Here is a 25134-nt window from a genome sequence, read left to right as displayed (position 1 = left end):
AAACAGGATCTGCTGGCAGGAAACGAGACAGTATGGGGAAAAGCGATGGCATTAGCGGTCGCTCCTCCCCATACTCTGGAGGTGATCAGTGCATGTAAATGCACCAGTCTCCTCCACTAGCGATCAGCAGATTGTCAGGAAGGAACAACTCACAGATATAAGTGGAATGTAAAAGAAATCAAGAAGAAGGCAGAATCTCAAGTAAAAGGTGAAGTGAGGGACATTGTGGAGGAGGATCCTCCAAGCATAATTGTGGCACAAGAAATAATAAAAACCAACACCAAAAGGTCCCCCCCCCCCCCAGAGGTCACTGCAACGCCAAGACAGAAGGAAGTACCATAGTCAACCTTGCTAGTTGAGTTCTCCTTTTGTCAAACTCCTAGGTCTATGTGAAGAAGAGTCAAGAAAGAAAAAGCAGCAGGTGGCGGGCAGGAAGAATGGTGTGTACTGTGTAAGGACTAGCCGTCTGCCACATGGCTGAACATGGAGAACATTAGGTGGTTACAGCCCATCATAATATAACCGTTTCAGTAAAACAGGGGCCTCTCTCATTTTAAGGTCCCTCTTCAATCTCTTCTTCAGTCTTCGCTCATTCCAGCCGTTCCACGTAGTTGGCAGGGAACATGCCGAAATGCCCGTCGGGTCCATATCCACGCCACCAGCCCTCATCAATCATCTCGATGTGTGTGATAATTTGGTCGGGGTCAAATGATATCTCCGTATCATCGGCTGTGTAGGAGAAGAAGGAACATGCATGATATTATTATGGCATCATAGCTTATAATCTACAGAACAGAGGAGGAGTAAGCGGCGCTAGACAGGTCAGTGCTGAGATACTGGTTGGGAAACCCTTTGGGCTATGGGTACAGACTTGCTGGAAGAGGTATGTTTTCAGTGTTTGGAGGGTTAAAGGATTAGTGAAGCGTGGCTGATTTCATACAAAAACAGCACCACCTTGTCCATGGTTTGTGTTTGGTATTACAGCTCCTCTTCATTGCAGGGAATAGTGCTGAGCTGCAATACCACACACAACCTGTGGACGGGGTGGCACTACATTTGGAAGCCAGCAGACATGTTGTGATCCGGACAATCCCTCTAAAGTGTGGCGGAATGAGGGGTGGCGTTCTAGAAGAAAGCAGTTGTGCAGGGTAAGTTAGGGCTCATTGAGAAACTATGAAAAACTCGAGCTCTGTCAGTGAAAAACCGACTATTTGTCCTCCATGTTGGATCAGTTTTTCTGCAATTGCATTCAGGTTGCCAGCTATTTCGCCCCTGTGGCATCAGTGGTCATCTGTTCATACCCATAAAAAAAAAAAAAAAAAAAAAAAAAAAAAAAGGAAGAATGCCCACCCAGCGCCCCCTAGTTGCCATCTGTGGATAAAACAGCTTGTCTAAGCGGAATCCGAAGAAATCACGAACAAGCCGTGGACTGTAAAACCAACGGCGCTTTTACTTTACAACAAGGATTGTTTTCTGGCACGTTCATGCTTATGGTGAGATGCCGAATGACGGCACAATTGGTCAGGATTTAGGCGCATGATCCGTGTGTAAATCCTCTACATGTCAACATGGCCTCAAGGACAGACTCAAGAGGTTTTAGTACTGAAGCCATTCAGTGAACACCGCAATCTGTGTCTCCTGGGAAACCAGCGGAATACAAGGCATATGCCACCTAAGGCCGCCAGCTGCCCGCTCGCTATGCGTTCAAACACTTTATGTAATATAGTGACCTGTGTATGAAAGGAAAAAGGCAGCTCTCGCCTGTGTCTCCTTGCCACGACATAGCGTCTGGTAAACACTATTAGTAGAAACCTCGAAAAAACTTTGCAAGTCCAGCTTCAGTATGGAAGGTAAGAAACTTTAATCCAGCGGTTTTAGAAACATAGAATGTGTCGGCAGATAAGAACCATTTGGCCCATCTAGTCTGCCCAATATACTGAATACTATGGATAGCCCCTGGCCCTTATCTTATATGAAGGATGGCCTTATGCCTATCCCATGCATGCTTAAACTCCTTCACTGTATTTGCAGCTACCACTTCTGCAGGAAGGCTATTCCATGCATCCACTACTCTCTCAGTAAAGTAATACTTCCTGATATTTCTTTTAAACCTTTGCCCCTCTAATTTTAAACTATGTCCTCTTGTAGCAGTTTTTCTTCTTTTAAATATTCTCTCCTCTTTTACCTTGTTGATTCCCTTAAAACTTCCAATACACGGATATACTTGTAATGCGTTTCAGACCACTCTCAATATAGGTCCTTCATCATGACATAAAAAAGCTCAAAAAGATTGCGCCACATATGCCCCACCCACACCTGACCGCGCAATCAGGAAATCACGTGATCACGGGACAACATGCCATATTTAAAGATATATCAACATCAAATCGTGAACTAAAAGTAAATGACACTAAATTGATATTATTAAAACAATTGGTTGCTAAAGACTGGCTCATAGGTAATACCTTAAAGGGATATATGACCTATAACCTAATACTGCAAAATAAGATCGGGTCTTATTTAACCCCTGAGGGTAACGTGTGTGTGGCTAACTGGAACCTCCAGTATGCCTCTCTGTTTAACATGCCTTCTTCTGTGGTCTCCTCCTCAGGACAGGGACCACTACTCACTCAATGCCCTGCGCTCTAAATTTAGAGGTGTCCCCACCATGACAAACCGCAAAGTGCAGACTAGCCGCAGATACATTGCGGTTTTCATGGTGGGGCACATTGCGTACTCTGGCTTTTATCTGATTGGATGTACATCCCACATACTGCAATCGGCAATCCATACATGTAATCAGATAAATAGCGTTCCTAGTGTTGCAGTTGAGGTAGGATTGGATCGCAAATTCTTTGTCATTGGCAGTAGATTTAAAATCGGTTGGTAACCAACATGTGGTCACAGCAGATGCATCTGCTATGACCACATTTGAAGCTACCTTCACTGCTGATCCATGTGGATTTAGAGATAACCCCCAAACATACTGGGGCTAAGTGATTGGCCAAGGGTAGGAGCCCTGCCGGCTGCACATCTAATACCCTCCTCCACAATATCGGACCACTGTCATAACTAAGAAGAGGTAAATGTTTTTTTTTATTATTTTACATATTTCACTGAATTGCTCACTATATTGAGTCATTATTTTTAGTAGGGCACTGCCGATGTCTATTATCGGAGGCTCGTTTCTCAGGAAAGATCAGCGTGTTTCTCTCCATTTTAGAAACCATTTTATAGTGATTTAGAGTCACACTCCTGGAATATGTCCTACATGAAAGTCTCTTCATGATATTATTGTCTTCAAGGTTAAAGGATTCCTCATCCGTGCAATTCCTTTTTGCCCTGATGAGTTCACCTTTCGGGATATTATGGATAACGTGGTGGATGACATGAAGACGCATGGAGGATGGTATTCCCTGCCGTATGTTTCCTGTATGAAAATGTATGGACCACATACTACAGAGGACAATATACTGTATATATAAACACGCTACAGAGGACAGTATAATATATATTACATATATATATATACACACACACACTACAGAGGACAATATATTGTGTATGTATATACTACAGAGGACAGTAAACTGCTACAGAGCGATCTGAATAGATTGGAGGCTTGGGCAGATAAGTGGCAGATGAGGTTTAACACTGATAAATGTAAGGTTATGCACATGGGAAGGAATAATGCAAGTCACCCGTACATACTAAATGGTAAAACACTCGGTAACACTGACATGGAAAAGGATCTAGGAATTTTAATAAACAGCAAACTAAGCTGCAAAAACCAGTGTCAGGCAGCTGCTGCCAAGGCCAATAAGATAATGGGTTGCATCAGAAGGGGCATAGATGCCCGTGATGAGAACATAGTCCTACCACTTTACAAATCATTAGTCAGAGCACACATTGAGTCCTGTGTACAGTTCTGGGCTCCTGTGAACAAGGCAGACATAGCAGAGCTGGAGAGGGTCCAGAGGAGGGCAACTAAAGTAATAACTGGAAAAGGGCAACTACAGTACCCTGAAAGATTATCAAAATTAGGATTATTCACTTTAGAAAAAAGACGACTGAGGGGAGATCTAATTACTATGTATAAATATATCAGGGGTCAGTACAGAGATCTATCCCATCATCTATTTATCCCCAGGACTGTGACGAGGGGACATCCTCTGCGTCTGGAGGAAAGAAGGTTTGTACACAAACATAGAAGAGGATTCTTTACGGTAAGAGCAGTGAGACTATGGAGGTCTCTGCCTGAGGAGGTGGTGATGGTGAGTAGAATAAAGGAATTCAAGAGGGGCCTGGGTATATTTCTGGAGTGTAATAATATTACAGGCTATAGCTACTAGAGAGGGGTCGTTGATCCAGGGAGTTATTCTGATTGGAGTCGGGAAGGATTTTTTTTCCCTAAGAGACGGTCTTACATTTAGAACTGGCACTGGATGCTGGCACCTATTCATAACTTCGGCGGATCCACCACCAGCGCAGTGTGCCGGTCTTAATAAATGTGGCTCTATATTACTAGGCTACTGTGTTTTTATCACACATATATATCTTCTTTAAGAAGAAGTGGCTAGAATTCTGGAAACCCTGACGTACACAGGAAGCGGCTCAGACAGAATGACTTCAGAACTTGCAGTTATGTCTAGTTTTTTACTTGTTCCAATGAATCTAAACTGAATAAAAAAAAAATAATTATCTTAGGCCTCCTGCACATGGCCGGTTTTTTTCCCCGTTTACTGGCCGTTTTTTGCGGTCCGTATACGGAACAATTCATTTCAATGGTGCCGCAAAAAAAACGGAATGTACTCAGTATGCATTCCGTTTCCGTATTTCCGTTTTAACATAGAACATGTCCTATTATTGCCCGCAAATCACGGTCTATGGCTCCATTAGAGTCAATGGGTCCGCAAAAAAAAACGGAACACATACGGAAATGCATCCGTATGTCTTCCGTTTCCGTTCTTTTCTGAACCATCTATTGAAAATGTTATGCCCAGCCCAATTTTATCTATGTAATTACTGTATACTGTATATGCCATACGGAAAAACGGAACAGAAACGGAAACACAACAGAAACAACGTATCCGTGAAAAACGGACCGCAAAACACTGAAAAAGCCATACGGTCGTGTACAATAGGCCTTAGTTAAAAATTTGATTAGGCCCATTTCATGTCTAAAGTCAGACTACAGGGAGCCTTCCATCTGTCCCCTTACTTCTTAGGAGCCTGCATAGCTGGCATGAGGAGCTGTATACTCAAAACAGTAGGACGTTTTAGTTGCTTTGGGACCAGTAAAAAAAAAAAAAAAAAAAAAAAAAAAGGGTTGTGAAAGGGGATAAATGCTTTAAGGGGTTGTCCAGGACCTTAATATTGATGGCGGCCGGGTGTATTGCGGATGAACAATACACTACGGACGTGTGAATGGACCCTAAAGGGGTTGTCCGAGTGTGTAATATTGATGACCTATCCTCAGGATGGGTCAGTGGGGGTCTGACAGCTGTTTGAAGAGACCACGGCCTCTTCCTAGGCCTGTGACGTCACATCCATCAATCATACGGCCTAGGTGCAGCTCAGTCCCATTCAAGTTAATGGTTCTGGGCTGCAATACTGAGCACGGCCACTATACAATGGACGGCGCTGTGCTTGGTAAGCTGTGAGGTTGCTCACTGGAGCGCCGCAGTCTCTTCAAACAGTTGATCAGTAGGGGGTGCCGGATGTCAGACCAGACCCCCATCACATACTACTGACCTATCCTAGTAGGTGTTCAGCCCCTCCAGTACAGCGGCATATCCTACTACTGATTAAATTTTTTATATATTATTTAGGAAAATACTTCAGGATCATCATGAATCAACACACATTACATGACAGTCCAGTGGATTACTATAGTAACCCTCTGCGATATTTCAGACAACCGCACGGTGTCTGTGGTTTACTCGGTGCAGGACTTAGTCTGGATCCAGGGTATAACTGTTCATGAGGACTGGGTAACGTCCAGCTGTAACATTCCACCGCTCCTTAGGGGTTCCTAAACTTATCCGTTAACCGCTTGTGTTCCCTACAGAAGCAGAATGTTAATTAAAGGAAATCTGTCACATGGATTATCACTAATAAAGTAACACTATTCCCATGTAGAACAGAACACCGCCTTCCCGGATGTGCCTTTCATTTGGCGTTTCTTGTTTTTTATCTCGTGAAAACCAGCTTTGTACGATATGCAAATTAGGCAGTAAGGTGCCCAGAGGGGCTCCTTGGACCCTAATTAGCATAACCTAAAAAGCGCTTTTATATCAAAACTACAAAACGAAATCAAGTAAAAAGAAGACTGCTGGAAATAAGGTACTTTAGTCAACATCGCGATGGTGCCAGCTTAAAAATGGTAAAAGCAGGTGACAGATTCCCTTTAAATGGGTTTTCAAGACTTTTTAACTGATGACCTATCCTCTTGAAATGCAACATCCCCTTACAGCAGATGAGTCGACAACACTCCCATGCATTTACAGTAGTCGGGTGACTCGGGTCTCGCCAAAATTAGCGACTTGGGACCTTAATGAATTTTCTACAGAGAGCATGACATCACCTCGTCTTTTTGGATAGTTATACACATGACGAACTTTTAGAGAGCCAACTCCCCCATAAATGTCAGGGTCTATCAGGCAAATATTCATTTTAATAGGGAAAATAAGCCGCTGCCAGACACCTTGACATGGGGGACCAAGGACCAGGAATGCTGAAGACTACGAGACTACAAGTGGACACAGAGTTGTACACATTGAGGAACGGTTTGACGTCAGTGACAATAAACTCACATGATGAAAGATTACTCAGGCCACAGGATTTCCTGCACCAACTGCCCTAGATTAACTACTGTAGTGCTGCTACATCACAGAACGAGGGCAGCTATACGGTCTGCTGACACCATAAGAAATGCAGCTAATCAGTTCCCTCCAATCAGGTTTTACGGTGGTCATACATCATAGTCCGCTGAGCGCACGTTTTACCGACAGTAATTCCTTCCACCCTCGGCTCAGCATGTATGTGCTCTCAATAGCAAGAGAGGAGGAGGCCTCTGCCAGACACCGCCAATGGTGACTTGGGGTATTTTAAAGTTCAACATGTCTGAGCCTTTCCCTCCCCTGAGTAGAGGGAGAGTTGAGAAGCCCTATACCAGGGATGCTCAACCTGCGGCCCTCCAGCTGTTGCAAAACTACAACTCCTAGTATGCCTGGACAGCCTATAGCCATTAGGGCATGATGGGAGTTGTAGTTTTGCAACAGCTGGAGGGCCGCAGGTTGAGCATCACAGCCCTAAACACATTAGAAGTTCTGCCAGTCCCATATACCTTTTTGTAAGATGCATTTCTCACTAGTTTAGACTCCAATCACACACTAATCCAGCCTTTCCTCTGCTACCATTAAACATTACTGGCACCAGAACAAACCATTACTAACCAATGGAATGGCTGTGCATAAAACTTCAGGGCACTCATAGTGTAAACATCATTTTGACAAACTGCATAAATCAATAGTACAAGCGATTATGGGTAAGTTTATAATATATCTTATTAGAGAAAAAAAAAAAAGCTCATTCTCCACTTAGGCTGAGTTCACACGGGCGAGATTTCCGCGCGGGTGCAATGCGGTAGGTGAACGTATTGCACCCGCACTGAATCCGGCACCATTCATTTCAATGGGTCTGTGTACATGAGCGTTTTTTTTCACGCATCACTTCTGCAATGCTTTAAAATCGCAGCATGTTCTATATTCTGTGTTTGTAACGCAGGACAGGCCCCATAGAAGTGAATGGGGCTGCGTGAAAAACGCATTGCATCCGCAAGCAAGTGCGGGTGCGATGCGTTTTTCACTGATGGTTGCTAAGAGATGTTGTTTGTAAACCTTCAGTTTTTTTATCACGCGCGTCAAAAACGCATCAAAACGCATTGCACCCGCGCGGAAAAAACTGAACAACTAAACGCAATCGCAGACAAAACTGACTGAACTTGCTTGCAAAATAGTGCGAGTTTCACTGAACGCACCCTGAACGCATCCTGAGCCAATCCGTCACGCCCGTGTGAACCCAGCCTTAATCTCCTACCTCCTGAATCGTTTATTCACCCTCAGTTCACTGCTAAAATACATCTTAAGAGGCAGAGAGTGATATCAGGTTAAAAGCCACTTATAGAAGTTTATGGAGAGCGGAGAAGGAGCAGCTGTCATGAAAGAGACAGACAAACACTTCTGGTTCCATTATCTGTTTTACTACCTCATCCAAGTGCTGGATTCACAGCTACAATGTTCTGCACTGCTGTATGATGTCCAGTTCTGAGGATGTGCTACAAAACTACAGCGGAGCAGGATCTCCTCTATGCGTGCAATGTATGGGAGACATCAAATCAGCTAGTGGACACCCACAGATAATGGTTAGGCATGGTGTCATGTCACATGTAAGCAGAGGAGGGTTTACTCTGTAAAGTGACCTGAAATGACAGGTACGAAAGACAAATCCATCTACAGTCCAATACACAGGGTCAATATTCTGGATCTGTGTCACTGAGATGAGGAATATGGCCACCCATTTGTCTACTGCTTCATACTGTATTGTGAGAAAGAAATAAAAAATTCTTCCCATCTCTAAAATCAGACGGGACATCCAGGGTTTTGCGCTAATGGAAGAGTTATCTTTCGGGAGAAACCGGTCCCCCCGCGATGGCACCACAGAGCAGTGCACAAACTACCCATGAATTATGTACTATGTATTGGCAGTGCAGTCCGTATGCTGCCATATTTTTCATAGAAATGTCCATGAGACCTAATATTGCGAAACAGTAAGAAATAGCGATATAATGCCCAAAAGTATGAATACAGTCTTTAGTAAATTCCCCACTCTCCATCTCTGTGGTCCTAATATGACGGGGTGCATAGTTTATGCACCAGGTAGGACTGACCATGGGTCCGAGCAGAGGTGCAGGACTGCAACAGATTCTGATTAGGGGCCATAGGTCCGAGCAGAGGTGCAGGACTGCAGCAGATTCTGATTAGGGGCCATAGGTCCGAGCAGAGGTGCAGGACTGCAACAGATTCTGATTAGGGGCCATAGGTCCGAGCAGAGGTGCAGGACTGCAGCAGATTCTGATTAGGGGCCATAGGTCCGAGCAGAGGTGCAGGACTGCAACAGATTCTGATTAGGGGCCATAGGTCCGAGCAGAGGTGCAGGACTGCAGCAGATTCTGATTAGGGGCCATAGGTCCGAGCAGAGGTGCAGGACTGCAACAGATTCTGATTAGGGGCCATAGGTCCGAGCAGAGGTGCAGGACTGCAGCAGATTCTGATTAGGGGCCATAGGTCCGAGCAGAGGTGCAGGACTGCAGCAGATTCTGATTAGGGGCCATAGGTCCGAGCAGAGGTGCAGGACTGCAACAGATTCTGATTAGGGGCCATAGGTCCGAGCAGAGGTGCAGGACTGCAACAGATTCTGATTAGGGGCCATAGGTCCGAGCAGAGGTGCAGGACTGCAGCAGATTCTGATTAGGGGCCATAGGTCCGAGCAGAGGTGCAGGACTGCAGCAGATTCTGATTAGGGGCCATAGGTCCGAGCAGAGGTGCAGGACTGCAACAGATTCTGATTAGGGGCCATAGGTCCGAGCAGAGGTGCAGGACTGCAACAGATTCTGATAAGGTGGGGGTGGGGGGAGGGGGCGTTTCTCCAATATATCCTTACTGGTAGCAGCTTCTGATGAGATGCAGAACTTTACATTCAGGAAGGAACATTTTGTACAGGTCACCACAGATAACCTGTTTTTAGAAGCCTAAAAAGGGGATGTGGTTGTCGTACAGACCTCCGACTCCAGACAACCACAAGTTCCTATCACACAGGCTCCAGCTAGGGAATAGTAACAGCTCAAAAGCCAAAAAAAACAACTGCATGCAATGGAGGAGACAGAGAGGCTAGTACACACAGAGAGAAGAGGAGCCGTCCCCAGCAGCCGGTCAGCTCACTGCATAGTGCGAGGGATGTCCGAGCAGGAGGACCCATCTAAAACTACTACTAGGGTCTGCTCATTTTTCTATCCCACTGGAGATCTACTGTATGTTGGGATATGTATACAGGTCACATAAGTCTCAGACGTATGCATACACATCGGCCAATGACTCCTCACAGTATACACCTTTTTACGGTGTCCCTCTGTATAGAAGTGTGTAGGTTTTCCTATCCAGTTAAAAAAAATATACAAAATTAAACAAAATTTCCAAAACGCACCAGCCAAGTGTTTGTCAAAAGGACACCCTTTCAGCGTATGCTGGGTGAATGGGGACCTGACATTTATATTTGACTTGTGCAATTTCCACTCACCAGCTTGGTAGTCATACAGCGCTCTGGCACACAGTCCCCGGTCTTCATCCACCCCAATCTCATAGATGGCCTCCTCTTGCTGCACCTGAAGTAACAGAAGGAGAGCATTCAGTAACGGCACAACAGCGATGGGGAGACAAGTGCTACACGGAGGACATTTCTTACTCTAGAATCCTCCTTAGGAGGCTCTTCGTAGACAACGTCTTCTTCGGGCTCCTGGTACAAATCCTCCTCCTCGTGCTCATAGGATTGCTCTGCAGAAATGAAAAGACACACACTCTCCATATGAGCTCATGAAGCTTATATTGTCGGGCCCGACAATATACTTGCCTAGTGCAAATGCTTTTGGCTACATTTTTGTACCTTTCACATTGACAGTGGGTTCTGGAGGTGCATGAAATACAGGGGCAACAGGAGACTCTGGAGGTGTCTGATGAGCACGATACACAGGGGATGCAGGGGGTTCTTGAACACTTTTTACAGGGGATGATGGAGGAGACTCTGGCTCAGGCTGACTGGTCGACTTGTGCAGGAAGGGACTGCGTAGCCTTCCTGAAAACACACACCATGAGACAGAAAGAGACAAACGCCGTGATGCAACAGAAAACAAAGTGAGGGAGAGACAGCAGAAGACCACCACGTACCCCCTTTATCAGCTACTCACCAGGCTGGGTGCTGGCCGCAGGTGCACTAGGCATAGAGCGCTCTTTCTGTTGGAACATCTCCCGTGCACTTACTGACCTCTGGGCAGCGGAGTCCTGAACAAGACATTAAGGTTGTGACTTGTATCTTCATGTGCTGTTACTTCTTATGGACCAAAGAAGGTTCTTATATCAATAATATAAGCAAATGTCTTTGGACTATCTATATATACACCAATGAATTTCCAGCCAACTCGGCAGCGTCATGTCCTCTCATTCAACATGTGCACCAATGCCTACAGATCTTCATGCAACTCTGCAGATCTCTCCACTGGGGACTTGAATATTAGTTCATTTTAATTTACGGATATTTCAAGTTGCAGACATTCCAGGGATCAGCGGATCTCTGGGGGTCTGACCACCAAAGCCTGATATTGCCAGGGAAAGATGCAATTTATTATGTGGTGCTCATTTAAATAAATATGCAACCACATGACACAAACTGGTGACACGAACAGGACTAGGGGACCTCTGTGCAGTCAGCCCTGGGGGTCTAGGAAGGACCACTCGGTTGTCTGTACACCAGGCCTGCTGTTAGGGTACACTAAGTGTTGCCCTTACAGCAGCCTATGCCATATTGTCACAGAGAATGATGTATTAGCATACAGGAGAACAGTAGTAGTAGTATAAAATAGAGATGTCAAATAAAAAAAAAATTAAAATGTAAAAAAAAAATATTAACATCAACCTGACATGTTGAACATGGTGTCTGAGCTGCAGGCAGCATGTTATAGAGCAGGAGGAGCTGAGCAGTCCGATATATAGTTTTATGGGAAAAGTTTGAGTAAAACTATAATTTATTAATTTAAAGTGTAACTGTCATTTTTTTCTATTTGCTGGTTTATTAGAGCTAGGCATGTATACCTGAGTTAGTCTGTCAATGATTGCCCAAAGATCTGTAATTACCTTATAATAACAGCTTTCATTAATGTCCCCTGTCCCTTTCCACTGCTCCCTTAAAAGACCATTACTAGGGCTGGTCTGTCTCCAGTTCATTGTAAACAGAAAACAGAAGGGCGGTCCTCCACACTGCATGTCTGCATTAGGCTTCAGAGTGAGGAGGCGTGTCTCTCAGTAATCCAATCTGATTGGCTGGCAGGAAGCTGATGGCTGAAGCACTGTGTATGTAAAGTGAGGGAAGGCAGCTTTGGCCTCAGAACTGGCAGAGGAGCCATCTTGGGAATATCCTCATATTGTAGGGTTCAAAACAGCTGTAACCAGTGACAAGCTCAAGGAAAACTGTGGCATGTGAAGAAACTAAAGATGGCTTCATACATAATGCTGCAGCAGCAGTAACATATGCTAAAAACATTTATAGTTACACTTTAAATTCCTGCTCATTCTGAGCATTAAAGGGTTTCTACCACTTCGTTTCACATAATTAGCTGTCAGACACTAGCGATCCGCTAGTGTCTGCTCTACCGAACCATCCTAATATAATTGCTTTTGGGGCAGCCGTTTCGCGAAAAAAAGAACTTATGTTGATATGCTAATGAGCCTCTAGGTGCTATGGGGGCGTCTTTAGCACCTAGAGGCTCGGTCTACCTTCACAAAATGCCGCCGCCCAGCGCGTCCCTCCAGCCCGCCCATCTCCTCCGGAATGCGATCCTCCCTGTGAGCGTTTGTATTCGCCGCATGCGCAGTGAATGTCTGACCGCTTTCTGCACAGACATCTCCACTGCGCCTGTTCCTCGGAGCACTATGACGTCATCGGCGCAGGCGCAGTGGAGATGTCTGAGCAGGGAAGCGGTCAGACATTCACTGTGCATGCGGCGAATACATACGCTCACAGGGAGGATCGCATTCCGGAGGAGATGGGCGGGCTGGAGGGACGCGCTGGGCGGCGGCATTTTGTGAAGGTAGACCGAGCCTCTAGGTGCTAATGACGCCCCCATAGCACCTAGAGGCTCATTAGCATATCAATATAAGTTTTTTTTTAGCGAAACGGCTGCCCCAAAAGCAATTATATTAGGATGGTTTGGCAGAGCAGACACTAGCGGATCGCTAGTGTCTGACAGCTAATTATGTGAAACGAAGTGGTAGAAACCCTTTAAAGTCCAGGAGGTGGTCCTATCAGTGATTGACAGCTGTCACTGTATACACAGTCAGAGGGAAGGCTGTCAATCACTGATAGGACCACCTCCTGGACTGAAAAGTCCAGAATGAGCAGGAATTCAAATGGATAAAACACAAGTTATACTAAATAGTTTCCCGTAAAACTATAACTCTACAACATGCTGCCTGTAGCTTACAGGGCATTTTTTTGGCGATAGGTTCTCTTTAATTAGATTTAAAAAATGTTAAAAAATAAATAAAATTATATTCATGTATATTTAGACTCGCATGCATTTCCTTGTGCATATATTACAGAAATACAAATAAAACTAATCTTTTTAAATATTCATACAGCCGTAATAATCTGAATATTTTATTTCACAGCGGCAGCTCTATGGGAAATGTAATGCATAGGCACAGATCTGCAAGAACGTCGGATACTCTTATAGAGTGTTTCTCATTTCAAGACCAGAACTTGCCCCCCTTATCTATAGTGTCTAGCCTCCCTAGAATTGCTTCTTTATAATTTAAGAAAAGGAAGAATTCTGGTAAAAAAAAAATTTAGATTATAGCCTATAAATCCTTGATGGACATTGATCATCTGGTCACTGATTGCAGATCATGACTGATCCTGGCAAAGACTGAAATCAAAATTTCTCAACAAAGCAATGGAGTGTCTTGCAGTATGACCACCTGTTTGGGAGGCTAGCGAGGGGTGGGGAGCCACTAGATAGGCCTACAAGATAATACAGTAGTCAGGGATGCTCAACCTGCGGCCCTTCAGCTGTTGCAAACCTACAACTCCCAGCATGCCCAGACAGCCTACTGCAGACAGCCTACAGCAGGGCATGGTGGGAGTTGTAGCTGGACCAACACGACAGTTCTTTTAGAATCCTATGGACAAAGTTTTACTGCATATGACACCATCATTGCACAATCACTCACCCGATCTTTTTTGTCTGCGTCTAGCTGTTGCATCCTGTATGGGAGTAAAGAAAAGTTAATATGTTTCCTTTAAGAAAGTGGTTTCCAACCCACTAAAGGGGTTATCCAAGACTTAAAAGGGACCTCAGAGAGTGGCCCACCCATGGTGGGTTCACAGTTACCTGGTCCCCCACTTCTGGGTTCTGGATCCATTGCTCCCTGGCCGTCTTTGCTGTCTTATTAACGGGCGCAGTGGTGACTTATCACCCGCGCAGCATGTGACCCAGTGATTGGCTGTGATGGTCACAATGTTGATGGCAGAACATCGCAGAGGAACCCAGCAGAGTAGCCCGGGTAAGTGTGAACCCACCACGGGTTGGCCACTCTTTCAGATCTTTTTAAGTCTTAGATAACCCCCTTTAAACCACAACTCTCAACAGGCCAGGGCCATTAGGTATGCTGGGAGTGGTCATTCTGCTACAGCTGGACAGCCACAGTTTGGAGACTATGGCATTAGGCAGCGAGTGCTCTATGAAATCCACACTTACCTCTGGGCATCTATTGCTCCTGCCCTTTCCTTAAATCGTCTTTCCCTCTCCTCTGCCTCTTTCTGCTCTCTCTCTTTACGCTCCCTCTCCAATCTCTCCCTCTCCAGGTTCGTTCTTCTCTGTTCATCCTGTATGCGCTCCTCTTCATCTTTCTATGTGCAGAGAATGAATGGTGGGTTACACCTGCAAGGCTATCATTAAGCAGCGGCTATTAGCAGTAGGACCTCACCTCTGCCTTGGCCCAGAAGTTCTCTTTTCCAACCCGTTTTATTTCAGACATTGCATTTGTTTTCTGGTACACAGAGCCCTGTGGTAGAGAGGGAAACATCAATGTCACCAGTGTGAGGCCTTCTTTATTATCACCACTGATGTTCCAGCCGCTGAAAACCGCTTTCAAAGGCTGGCCATACACATTCATGTTAGTTGAACATGCCATCTATTGTGTATAGGGATTCTTCTGGATTGCAGATGTCAGGGAAGAGAAGGATCGGACAGGTGGGTTTCAACATGCTCAATCCTTTTGTCCCCGAGAGATAAGCCATCACCAGAAGAACCTGGTAGCGGCTCACTCTTCTCTTCCCATTCAGAAGACATGCATACTTGGCCGTGCACACGTTCTGAGGGAGGGGAGTTGGGAGATATAGCTACCAGCTAAACGAGTGCTGCCCAGCTTTATAAACGTGATCCCATCTGCACCATCTCTGGCTGCTAGGATTTCCTCACCACCGGGCCCTGGGGAGCATCACTGCCTCTGCTGGTCTCCTTATGGAAGTTGTAATTGGCTCCAGAAGCTTTGGCAACCTTCTCCATGATGGTGTCTGGCTCCGCGTCCTCATCAGCACGGGCATTAATTGTCACATGGGCTCCCTAGGGCAAGACAGAGGTTAGACAGAAGATCCAATTGCTTGCGAGAAGACAAGCAGGCATTTGGTAATATAGTCTTTATATTAAGGACTTGTTCCAGGAGGCCACCTGAGAGTGAACCAAATGCTGCTTACATCATCGAAACTCCATGCGTTACAAGGCATTCATCCGGACACTACGAATCTGAACCTATGAATGATCCTCTATGTTCAGAGGCCGTGTCTATAGCTAAGGGAGGGAGATCCATTTAAAGCTACATATATGACATGGCTATGCACAGGAGAATTAAAAGGGTTCTGCAGTTTTTTAAACTGATGATCTATCTTCTGGATAGATCATCAGCACCTGATCGGCGGGGGTCCGACACCCGGGACCCCCGTCGATCAGCTGTTTGAGAAGGCAGCGGCGCTGGCAGTAGTGCCGCAGCCTTCTCGCTGTTTACAGCAGGCCCAGTGACATCACAACTAGTATCAATGCCCTGGGCGGGGCTAAGCTCAGAAGCACTTCCTCTGGTGGGTCCAAGGAAAGTCAGTCTAAGGATACATTCACACATTGCGGATCCACAAAACACAGATACCGGCCATGTGTGTTCTGCATTTTGCGGAACGCGCAGGGCAGGCGCTATATAGAAAATGCCTATTTTTGTCTGTACAGTGTGCTGTCTGCATCTTTTGCAGCCCCATTGAAATGAAAGGGCCCGCACCCGTTCTGCAAAAATGTGTATAGCCTTAGGCACACAGCCGTTGAAGTTTGTGGTCCCCAATGCATGGGCACTGCCGTGACGGATCCAGACCAACTCAACTTGAACAGGTCTGTGATCACTCTGTCGTGCTTCCATGGGTTTCTGTGCCTCCCTTCCGCACCGCACCTTCCGGATTGCGGACCTATTTAAGTGAATGGGTGAGCACACGGCCAGTGCCCGCATATTGCCGACCCGCCATTTGTGGGCCGCGATACAGGCATGGCCGGGCAACGGCCGAGTGCATGAGGCCCAATACTGATGGGACTGAGCTTTGCCTAGCCCATGTGACCAATGAATATGATGTCACCGGCCCAGGAAGAGGCTGCAGCCACTTCAGACGGCTCGGGGTCCACTCCAGTTTTATATAATAAGAAAGCGGCACCTGTCTAACAAAAAAAACAAAAAAAAAACACAACACACATTTTGGGGTTGACTGAGAAACAAAAAATAAAAATCACCTTCAGAATGCAGCATTCCAATAGGTGAAAGCTTGCGCTGGTTATGGAGGCCCAAAATAACCCCAGTCATGGAAGGATTAGCACAGAAACTGCATGCTGCCGGAACGTGCAGAGGATGTGATTTATCTAAAAATATTATACGACAGGTACGCTGTAGGCAGGTCAGTTCCTGGCAGCTGTCACAAGTCAATTATCTCGTCCCCATCGTCCCTTATCTCACATTGTTCACTACCCGGCCTTTTGTAAATATTAAAATACCGCTCTCTTGTTTTAACCACCAGTGAGATCAAGGTTAACTACAAGCTCAGTTGACAGCTACGAGGGAAGGCTTTAAACTGCACAGCATTTCGGACCCGTTTAGATTAAGATCACTTGAATGAGGAGTATTTTAGCCCAAGAAAAATAATTTACTGCACAAGTGACAACAACATGGAATCTGACACTAGTATCCCTATAGTAAGAGACGGGAGGGAACATATTGTACGGCAGAGCCGTCATCAGTCTCTAGTACACTGGGAGTCTAGCCGCAGGAGTCCTAGTGGTTGCTATAGTTTACAGCACAAGAACATGTTCACAGGAAGAATGCCAAAATCCAGGCAAGCCAGGCACCAAAGAGGCGCACAGCACAGTCACATATATTTAGACAGTTCTCCTGTAGTTCCTACTATAATAGGCCATAATTATGGCTAGTATCCAAGTACAGCACAGATATAGAGTGTATATATACACACACACACACACACACATATACTCATTAACAAAAAAAAAATCCAGATTAAAATCTGCATCAGCATGCCGTTGTGTCTCAGGCAGTATGTAAACGATTAAAGGTGTGGTCTGGTTGGACACTGGGTGTTGCTACAAGAGGGCATAAAAGTACTTCCCCAACTGCCCTATTAAAAAAAAAAAAAAAAAAAAAAAATCCTTTCAGAGGCCACTTTTGGGTAGTGTATCTCTTGGTGAGAGATCACCGACTGCTAGGCACATTATTGGACTGAGAGAAGCAGGATAATCGTTTTGACAAATGGCCTACCAGCTGTAGGGAGGTATTGGGAGTAGTGGTTTCATGAGGGCAGGCACACATGGCGAACAGGCTCCAGACAGGCAGACAGACCATCAGTAGAGAGGATAGTTTGATCCGCTGGCAAACACAAGCAGCTCCCACAGATTTGTTGTCCACTATCCAGACACAGGTGCCCGAACCATTATCAGGCACTTGGCAGAAGAAAATTCGGTATCACAATGCCATTGACAGCCAGCCACCACAGCTTTAGTTTGCAGTGGTGTTGTGAACGAGAAACCTGGACTGCTACGGACTGGAAACATAATCCCGGTTCAGTTTGAGATCTGATGATGGTCCGGTTTGAGTATGGAGTAATCATGTTGAGCACTTCAGTCCTGTCTTTCCTCTAGTGACACACTGCCCCAACTGCTGGTGTGAGGAGCCATCACTTACGACAGTCGGACACCCCTAGTATTGATACGAGGGACACTAACAGCTCTGCGATATGTGAAGGACATCCTGCGGCCACATGTGTTCCTCTCATGGCAGGGCTTCCAACTGGCATTATTCAGCAGGATAATGCTCGCCCAGACATAGCATGGGTTTCCCAGGAATGTCTCCACCAGATTACAACACTTCCTTGGCTGCCCGGTCACCAGATTTATTGCCAATCAAGCATTTATAGGACCAACTGGGACCCCAGCTTCGGCAACCTACGAGCGTGCAGGATCTACAGGTCCAGCTGCAACATTGGGGGGCAAATGAGTCATAGAATACCATACAGAACTGCAATGCCTCCATGTCCAACTGTAACCCATCTTGTATCCAGGCTAGAAGTGGCCCAACAGGGTCCTCCTTTCTATTGTACAGTATTTTCTAGTAAACCTATTCTTTGTCTCTAATATTGTACCGTATTTTTTGCCCCATAAGACGCACCTTTCCCCCCCCTAAAATGGGGGTGGGGGAACGGTAGTGCGCCTTATGGGGTGAATACAGGGCAAAGAAATATAAAATATGTGGCGCATTGCTTATTCTCGGCACATCGCAGGCTGCGCTGCATAGGAACAGCAGCCTGCGATGTACCACACATCTGAGTTACCTGTGAAGAGGGAGAGCCCACAGAGCATACTTGCTAATGGGGATCGCGATCAGCCGTGGCGTGCGCTGGGTGGTAAGGTCAGGTCTGCTGTAGCTGGTGTAGAGACCAGCCAGCCCCGTCTGGTGCTGGTTGACAGGGACTGGCCGAGCAGATTTGCGAGGAGAATGTTAGTAGGGTCCTGATGATAAGAGGCATGGGGGCTGATCTGAGGTCTGAATGGGGTCTCATTTATATTGGGGCTCTTATCTGAGGTCTGATTGGGGGGTCTGATTGGTGCTGTCAGCTGAGGTCTGATTAATATTAGGGGTTTGATCTTCGGTCTAATGAACAATATTTTTTTCTTATTGTCCTCCTCTAAAACCTAGGTGCGTCTTATGGGCCAGTGCGTCTTATAGGGCGAAAAATACAGTAATCACTTACATAAATCATTACGTAAAAAAAGCTATGGATTCTTTTAGAGCATACAAGGACTAAACATTAAACGGGCTTTACTTTTATATTGATGATATAAGGATAGGCCTTCAATATCTTATCAACAATGGTCCGAAATCCTACAACCTTGTTAATCATTAACCAGCTCCATACATTACACAAAGAGCGGAGGGACCGTTTGTGTCTCCCCCCCCCCCCCCCCAACTATTATGGATGGGGGAATGTTAAGTTTAGACAAACATTTGCCAATTCTTCAAAGCCTGTACAAAGGAGGTGCGTGTGTGTCACATCTCACATTTTGTATTGGCCAAGAAACACAAAAAAGTGCAGCTGTGACTACAAGGTCCGGCACTTACACTAAGCTTTACTGCCTTTTCACTGGAAATGAAAGTGGTTCTCTGGGGCCTTGACTAAATCCTAGCATTAAGACAAGATGGGGAAGGAAGAACAATACACCACTACTCACCACTCCTCTATACAGGAAGACACAGAAGCAGATATGGCCGACATCAGTGGAAGAGCCTGCAGCGACATGCGCACAGCCCAGATTGCAGAATCTGCAGCGTGATGGAGTGGTAAGCGGAGGTGAAATCATCTTCCTTCCACAGGTTGTCACCTTCCCAGAAAACCTCTTCAACTATTTTATGGCAAGTGACACGCAGACAAGTCACATTTTTAACATACACATATATAGACATGTCCTCATAAATCTTGAATTAAAGAGATTGCCTGGGATTAGAAAAGCAGGATTGCTTTCTTTCAAAAACAGCGCCACATCTATCCGCTGGTTGTGTGTGGTATCGCAGCTCAGCCCCATTCACGTCAATAGAGCAAAGTTTTAATACCAGATACAACACATGGACTGGTGTGGTGCTGTTTTCAGAAGACAATCCCTTTTAAACACCCTTTTATGTCTGCACCGACACAGGGAGTAGGACTCTTACCTTTAGAAAGTTTGCCATAGTACTGACGTGATTGGCACAAGCCCCTTTTCTGGCATCCTTCACCCCTTCCCCTGTCTGGAGGAGAAATAACATGTGACACAAGTGGGAGAAGAGGCAATGGTAAGAAAAGCCCGATACCACGCAACAATGTTCTTACCCAGTTAATAAGGACATATTTGGGGAGACCAGAGTTGGGGTCTTGCACTCGGCAGAAGGCATACATGACTTTACCGCTGCTCAGCTCATCCACAAGTTCTTCCAGGCCTCCATCTGTGAGAAGAAGACAGATGAATGGTGGAAAGTCCCAGACAGAGGAGGAGGAGGGTTATAATAGCCAGATGAAGCATAGATTTTCACAGTCCGAATACTCATAGCATGAGGTTTCAGCAGAGGCTAAGGCTACTTTCACACTAGCGGCAGAGGGATCCGGCAAGCAGTTCCGTCACTGGAACTGCCTGCCGGATCCGGCAATCTGCATGCAAACGGACAGTATTTGTAGACGGATCCGTCTCACAAATACATTGCAAGAACGGATCCGTCTGTCCGTTTGTCCTACAGACAAACAGATCCATTTCAATTTTTTTTTTACAATTTTAAAAAAGGTCTGCGCATGCGCAGACCGGAAGGACGGATCCGGCATTGCCGCACTTTTAATACCAGACCCCACACTGATCCGGAATTTTGGACGGAGATAACACTGCAGCATGCTGCGGTATTTCCTCCTTCCAAAACGCCATTCAGTGACTGAACTGAAGACATCCTGAACGGATTTCTCTCCAGTCAGAATGCATGGGGATAAAACTGATCAGTTCTTTTCCGGTATTGAGCCCCTAGGACGGAACTCAGTGCCGGAAAACAAAAACGCTAGTGTGAAAGTAGCCTAAGACTTCTTATACAAGAAGGTTTCCGACGTCTGTCACAAACCACACACCTCCGGTCCCTGCCAGTCTGATGTCGTTGCTGTTGCCTTCATACGTGAAGAGAGCCCTGAAATATAAAAGATCCAATTACCACTATGTAGTATACAAATCGTCTGAAACTATCAGGTGTATAAATCAGCAAAAGGGAGCAACTGCAGAACAGCAGTCTGTGCCGTAATAGCAGGACTATAACCCCCAACAAACCTGAACATAAGCTACCGATCCCAATCCTATTATGCTGACGTAATAACGAAAACGCAAGAACAGCAAACAGCAGGTCATATTGGTATTTGACTTAAATGGGTTGAAATCTCACCAAATCAGCTAATATATCTGTGGGGTAAGCGGTGGGCGGTCATACACTTCCCGCCCCACTACTGTAGCATTACCTGGCCCCAGGTGTATGTGCACCTCTGCAACCAATGCATGAGACTTCCTGCTGCTGCACTAAGGCACTATATGGCGGCACAAACAGTGCAGGCTGTAAGGAGACGGTATGTGCACTGACTTCTGCTTTCTCTCATACATGTCTAGGTGCACTGTCGATTTAAGACAGCAGTGTGCAGGGCGGTCCGGTGACATCACCCAGCAGTACGCCGCTAGTGTGTAATTATACGGGTGGGACGCCCCGGCTTGGGGTTTGGTTCTGGGCCAGATTGAGGTTTACTGAGCATATCTTCTCCCGTAGGGGGGGGGGGGGGGGTGATTTATCAAGACTGGCGCTTTCTGCTCCCGCCTCGATATCCCCTGCGTTACAGGAGGACGCTCCTAATTTCTGATGAGGATCCCTCATATATTAGGGCGCATCCTCCCGTAGTCCGTGCGACAGCTCTGAGCTGCCGTAGATTTCTGTCTTCGTTTAAGGCAGAAAACCGACGTACACAAAGAGAATAGGGTCAGCGCCTGTCCGCTGGACGGATTTATCAAAACTGTAGGAAAGGAGGAAAACTGGCTTAGTTGCCCGTAGCAACCACTCAGATTCCACGTTTCATTTTTCAGAGCTCCTTTGGAAAATGAAAGGTAGAATCTGATTGGTTGCTGTGAACAGCTAAGGGCGGGTTCACCTCACCGTTATGGATTCCGTTTTTGGTTTTCAGTTATACCATGGTTAGAATGGAAAATAACGGAAACCTATAAGAGGCATTACGCATAATGGATACGGGACGGATGCGTTTTGCAGCCCATAGACTTCTATTGTGACGGAATGAATAACGGAACGCTTCTAAAGGCATTCCGTTATACATTCCGTCATAGAATTGCGCTATGGTCCGCGGTAACGGAATCCATAACGCAATCCACCTTTAACCAACAAACGAAGCGTGAACGAATTTCAAAATAGGAAATTCGCTCATTTCTAGTCTTCACATATTTCAGGCCTAGCGGTCAGTGTGAAAACTGCAGGACTTTAGGATTTTCTTTAAAATATAGAGGCACGGAAAATGAAAAATAATAATGAAATTATAATAAGTAATAAACATAAAAATGTGACTTATTGTAGAAGTCATTTTCTGGTGACACACGCCCTTTAAAGCGCCGGCTCGGCGTCGCGCTCTTAGTCACGTTAAAGAGGAGATTTCTGTCATTTAAAAGGAATGAATCAGAAAAGGTTATAAAGTACAATCCGCACTCATTGCCAGATTAACTCCTCACTTTAAACATCCCTTTAAGATGAAAGCTCCAGCTCATTAGACAACCTCAGCCCGAGTGCATGGTAAATCTCGCGTTCAGTATTCAGCGCAGGCACAGTAAAGGAAGGACGCTCACTGCCGACATCCTTACTGCGCCTGCGCTGAATACTGAACGGCACAGCGCAGACACGAGATTTACCATGCACTCAGGGCCGGCAGGAGGATGCGAACGCTGCCTGGCCCTGTCAATCAGGACTTGGGAGGGAGGTGACAGGAGGGAGAACAACCATAGACGTCAGCAGGGTGTGTCCCCTACCTAGGACCCCTCTAATAGGCTGGGGCCACAGGCCGACACTGGATCTTATGGCGCATAGTGACCGCGATTCAACAGTCACATAAAAAGAAAACAGATCTGATTGGTTTTGAGTCACACGTCGCACGTGACATTTACTACATTGACTTTAAAGGAGTTATCCGATATCTAAAATATCCCCGCCCGGGCCCCTCGTATGGATTATACTCTCCGGCACCCGCGTCGTTCCGGATCCCTGCACGGCCGCAGCTGCTGCAACTCCCCATTGCTCGGATCAAAACATATGTGCCCGCATTGCTGAAAAAAAATTATCCTTTAACATATGCAAATGAGCTTCTAGGAGCAACGGGGGCGTCGCCATTACACCTAGAGGCTCTGCTCTCTCTGCAACTGCCACGCCCCCTGCACTTCAATTGGCAGGACCAGGCAGTTAAAGGGTTTCTATCACTTTGTTTCACCTATTTAGCTTTCAGACACTAGCGATCCGCTAGTGTCTGCTTTATCTAACCATCCTAATATAAGAGCTTATTGTCCTGCCGTTTAGCTAAAAAAATAACTTATATAGATATGCAAATGAGCCTCTAGGTGCTATGGGGGCGTGATTAGCACCTAGAGGCTCCGTCTACCTTAACAAACTGCCGCCGCCCAGCGCGTCCCTCCAGCCCGCCCATCTCCAGCTGAAGCGATCCTCTCCGTGCGCGTCTCTGTTCTGCGCATGCGCAGTGAATGTCTGATCGCTTCCCTGCTCAGACATCTCCACTGCGCCTGTTCCTCGGAGCACTATGACGTCATCGGCGCAGGCGCAGTGGAGATGTCTGAGCAGGGAAGCGATCAGACATTCACTGCGCATGCGCCGAATACGAGGAGCATCGCATTCCGGAGGAGATGGGCGGGCTGGAGGGACGCGCTGGGCGGCGGCAGTTTGTTAAGGTAGACGGAGCCTCTAGGTGCTAATCACGCCCCCATAGCACCTAGAGGCTCATTTGCATATCTATATAAGTTATTTTTTTAGCTAAACGGCAGGACAATAAGCTCTTATATTAGGATGGTTAGATAAAGCAGACACTAGCGGATCGCTAGTGTCTGAAAGCTAAATAGGTGAAACGAAGTGATAGAAACCCTTTAAAAAATATCACCCCTGGCCCTGTCAAAGTACAGGGGGCGTGGCAGTTGCAGAGAGAGTAGAGCCTCAGGAGTAATGGCGACGCCCCCGTTGCTCCTAGAGGCTCATTTGTCCATTAAAGTCAAAGGAGTAAAAAAATCGCACACGACTCAATCACCAGGTGTGGATTATGGGTGGCTGCGGCAGTAGGTCGCACTGTTACACCAATGACGCGGGGTCGCGGTGTAGCCCCAGCCTTACACAGTCGCCCATTCATTTAAATGGGTGCCATGTATGACCCTAGGTGGTGACAACTTCTGACCTTCCATTCATTTTGGTTGCTACCTGCAAGTCATAGCATGCTGGAGGTTGTAGTTCCTCCGCAGCTAGAGTGGTACAAGCCCCAGCTGGAGGGTGGGGATGCTGAGAGCAGTAGTGCACAGGCTGCAGTGCCCACGCACACACTCACCAGTCAGTCTTCGTCTTCCCGTCCACCACGTCCTTGTAGGCGGCCTGCAGGGCGGCTCCATTCTTGCTGAGGTTCACAGACATGATGTGCGAGGGGTTAGCGATGTCACTCCGGCCCCGGTACTTCCTCCACCCTGCTCCGCCGTGCGCCGCTTCCTCCTTGTGCAGAAGAGCTCCTCCCCGCACAGCGCCACCTGCCGGCCGCACGGGGAACCGCCCTGCATGAGTCACCTTGCAGAAATGCTCGATGTTCCCTTTCCTGCAGCGTCTCCTCTATTGTTTCTGCATTTCCTACTTGTAGCTCAGCACTTTGTATGTCCTTAAAGGGGCAGTGACTTCATGTGTGACATAGCCTTTAAAGGGGCTGTGACTTCATGTGTGGCCTATCCTTAACCCCTTAGTGACCACTAATACTGATGTAAACATAATGGCTTTTAGCTAAACAGCTGGCTTTAATCAATCATTACATGTTCCCAAAATGGTGCATTAAAAACTAGAACTTCTCCTGCAAAAAATAAGACCTCATACAAGTACATTGATGAAAAAACAAAAAAGTTATAGCTCTTGGAATGTGATT

General features: G+C 46.3%; 1 protein-coding gene across 1 annotated transcript; it reads right to left on the bottom strand.

The window, feature by feature from the left end:
- Window positions 1–380: 380 nt before the first annotated feature.
- Window positions 381–24737, bottom strand: DBNL (drebrin like). The gene is made up of 13 exons (XM_040414568.1): window positions 24559–24737; window positions 21058–21113; window positions 20284–20396; window positions 20127–20201; window positions 15308–15451; window positions 14814–14891; window positions 14585–14736; window positions 14058–14091; window positions 11021–11114; window positions 10720–10908; window positions 10522–10610; window positions 10357–10441; window positions 381–729 (listed from the first exon to the last, which is right to left on the bottom strand). Exons 1-13 carry the CDS (start codon window positions 24639–24641, stop codon window positions 590–592), a joined length of 1332 nt encoding a protein of 443 aa, XP_040270502.1. The 5' UTR covers window positions 24642–24737; the 3' UTR covers window positions 381–589.
- Window positions 24738–25134: the final 397 nt, after the last annotated feature.

Source organism: Bufo bufo, chromosome 1, assembly GCF_905171765.1.
Source record: "Bufo bufo chromosome 1, aBufBuf1.1, whole genome shotgun sequence".
Taxonomy (NCBI): domain Eukaryota; kingdom Metazoa; phylum Chordata; class Amphibia; order Anura; family Bufonidae; genus Bufo; species Bufo bufo.
This window is presented reverse-complemented; position numbering and strand designations above follow the sequence as displayed.

Coding starts and splice junctions, on each gene's coding strand:
- DBNL (XM_040414568.1), bottom strand. CDS start 24,641: ATGTCTGTGAACCTCAGCAAGAATGGAGCCGCCCTGCAGGCCGCCTAC. Junction 20,202..20,283: donor AATATGTCCTTATTAACTGG/GTAAGAACATTG, acceptor TTTCTCCTCCAG/ACAGGGGAAGGGGTGAAGGA. Junction 14,892..15,307: donor ATGCTCCCCAGGGCCCGGTG/GTGAGGAAATCC, acceptor TCTCTACCACAG/GGCTCTGTGTACCAGAAAAC.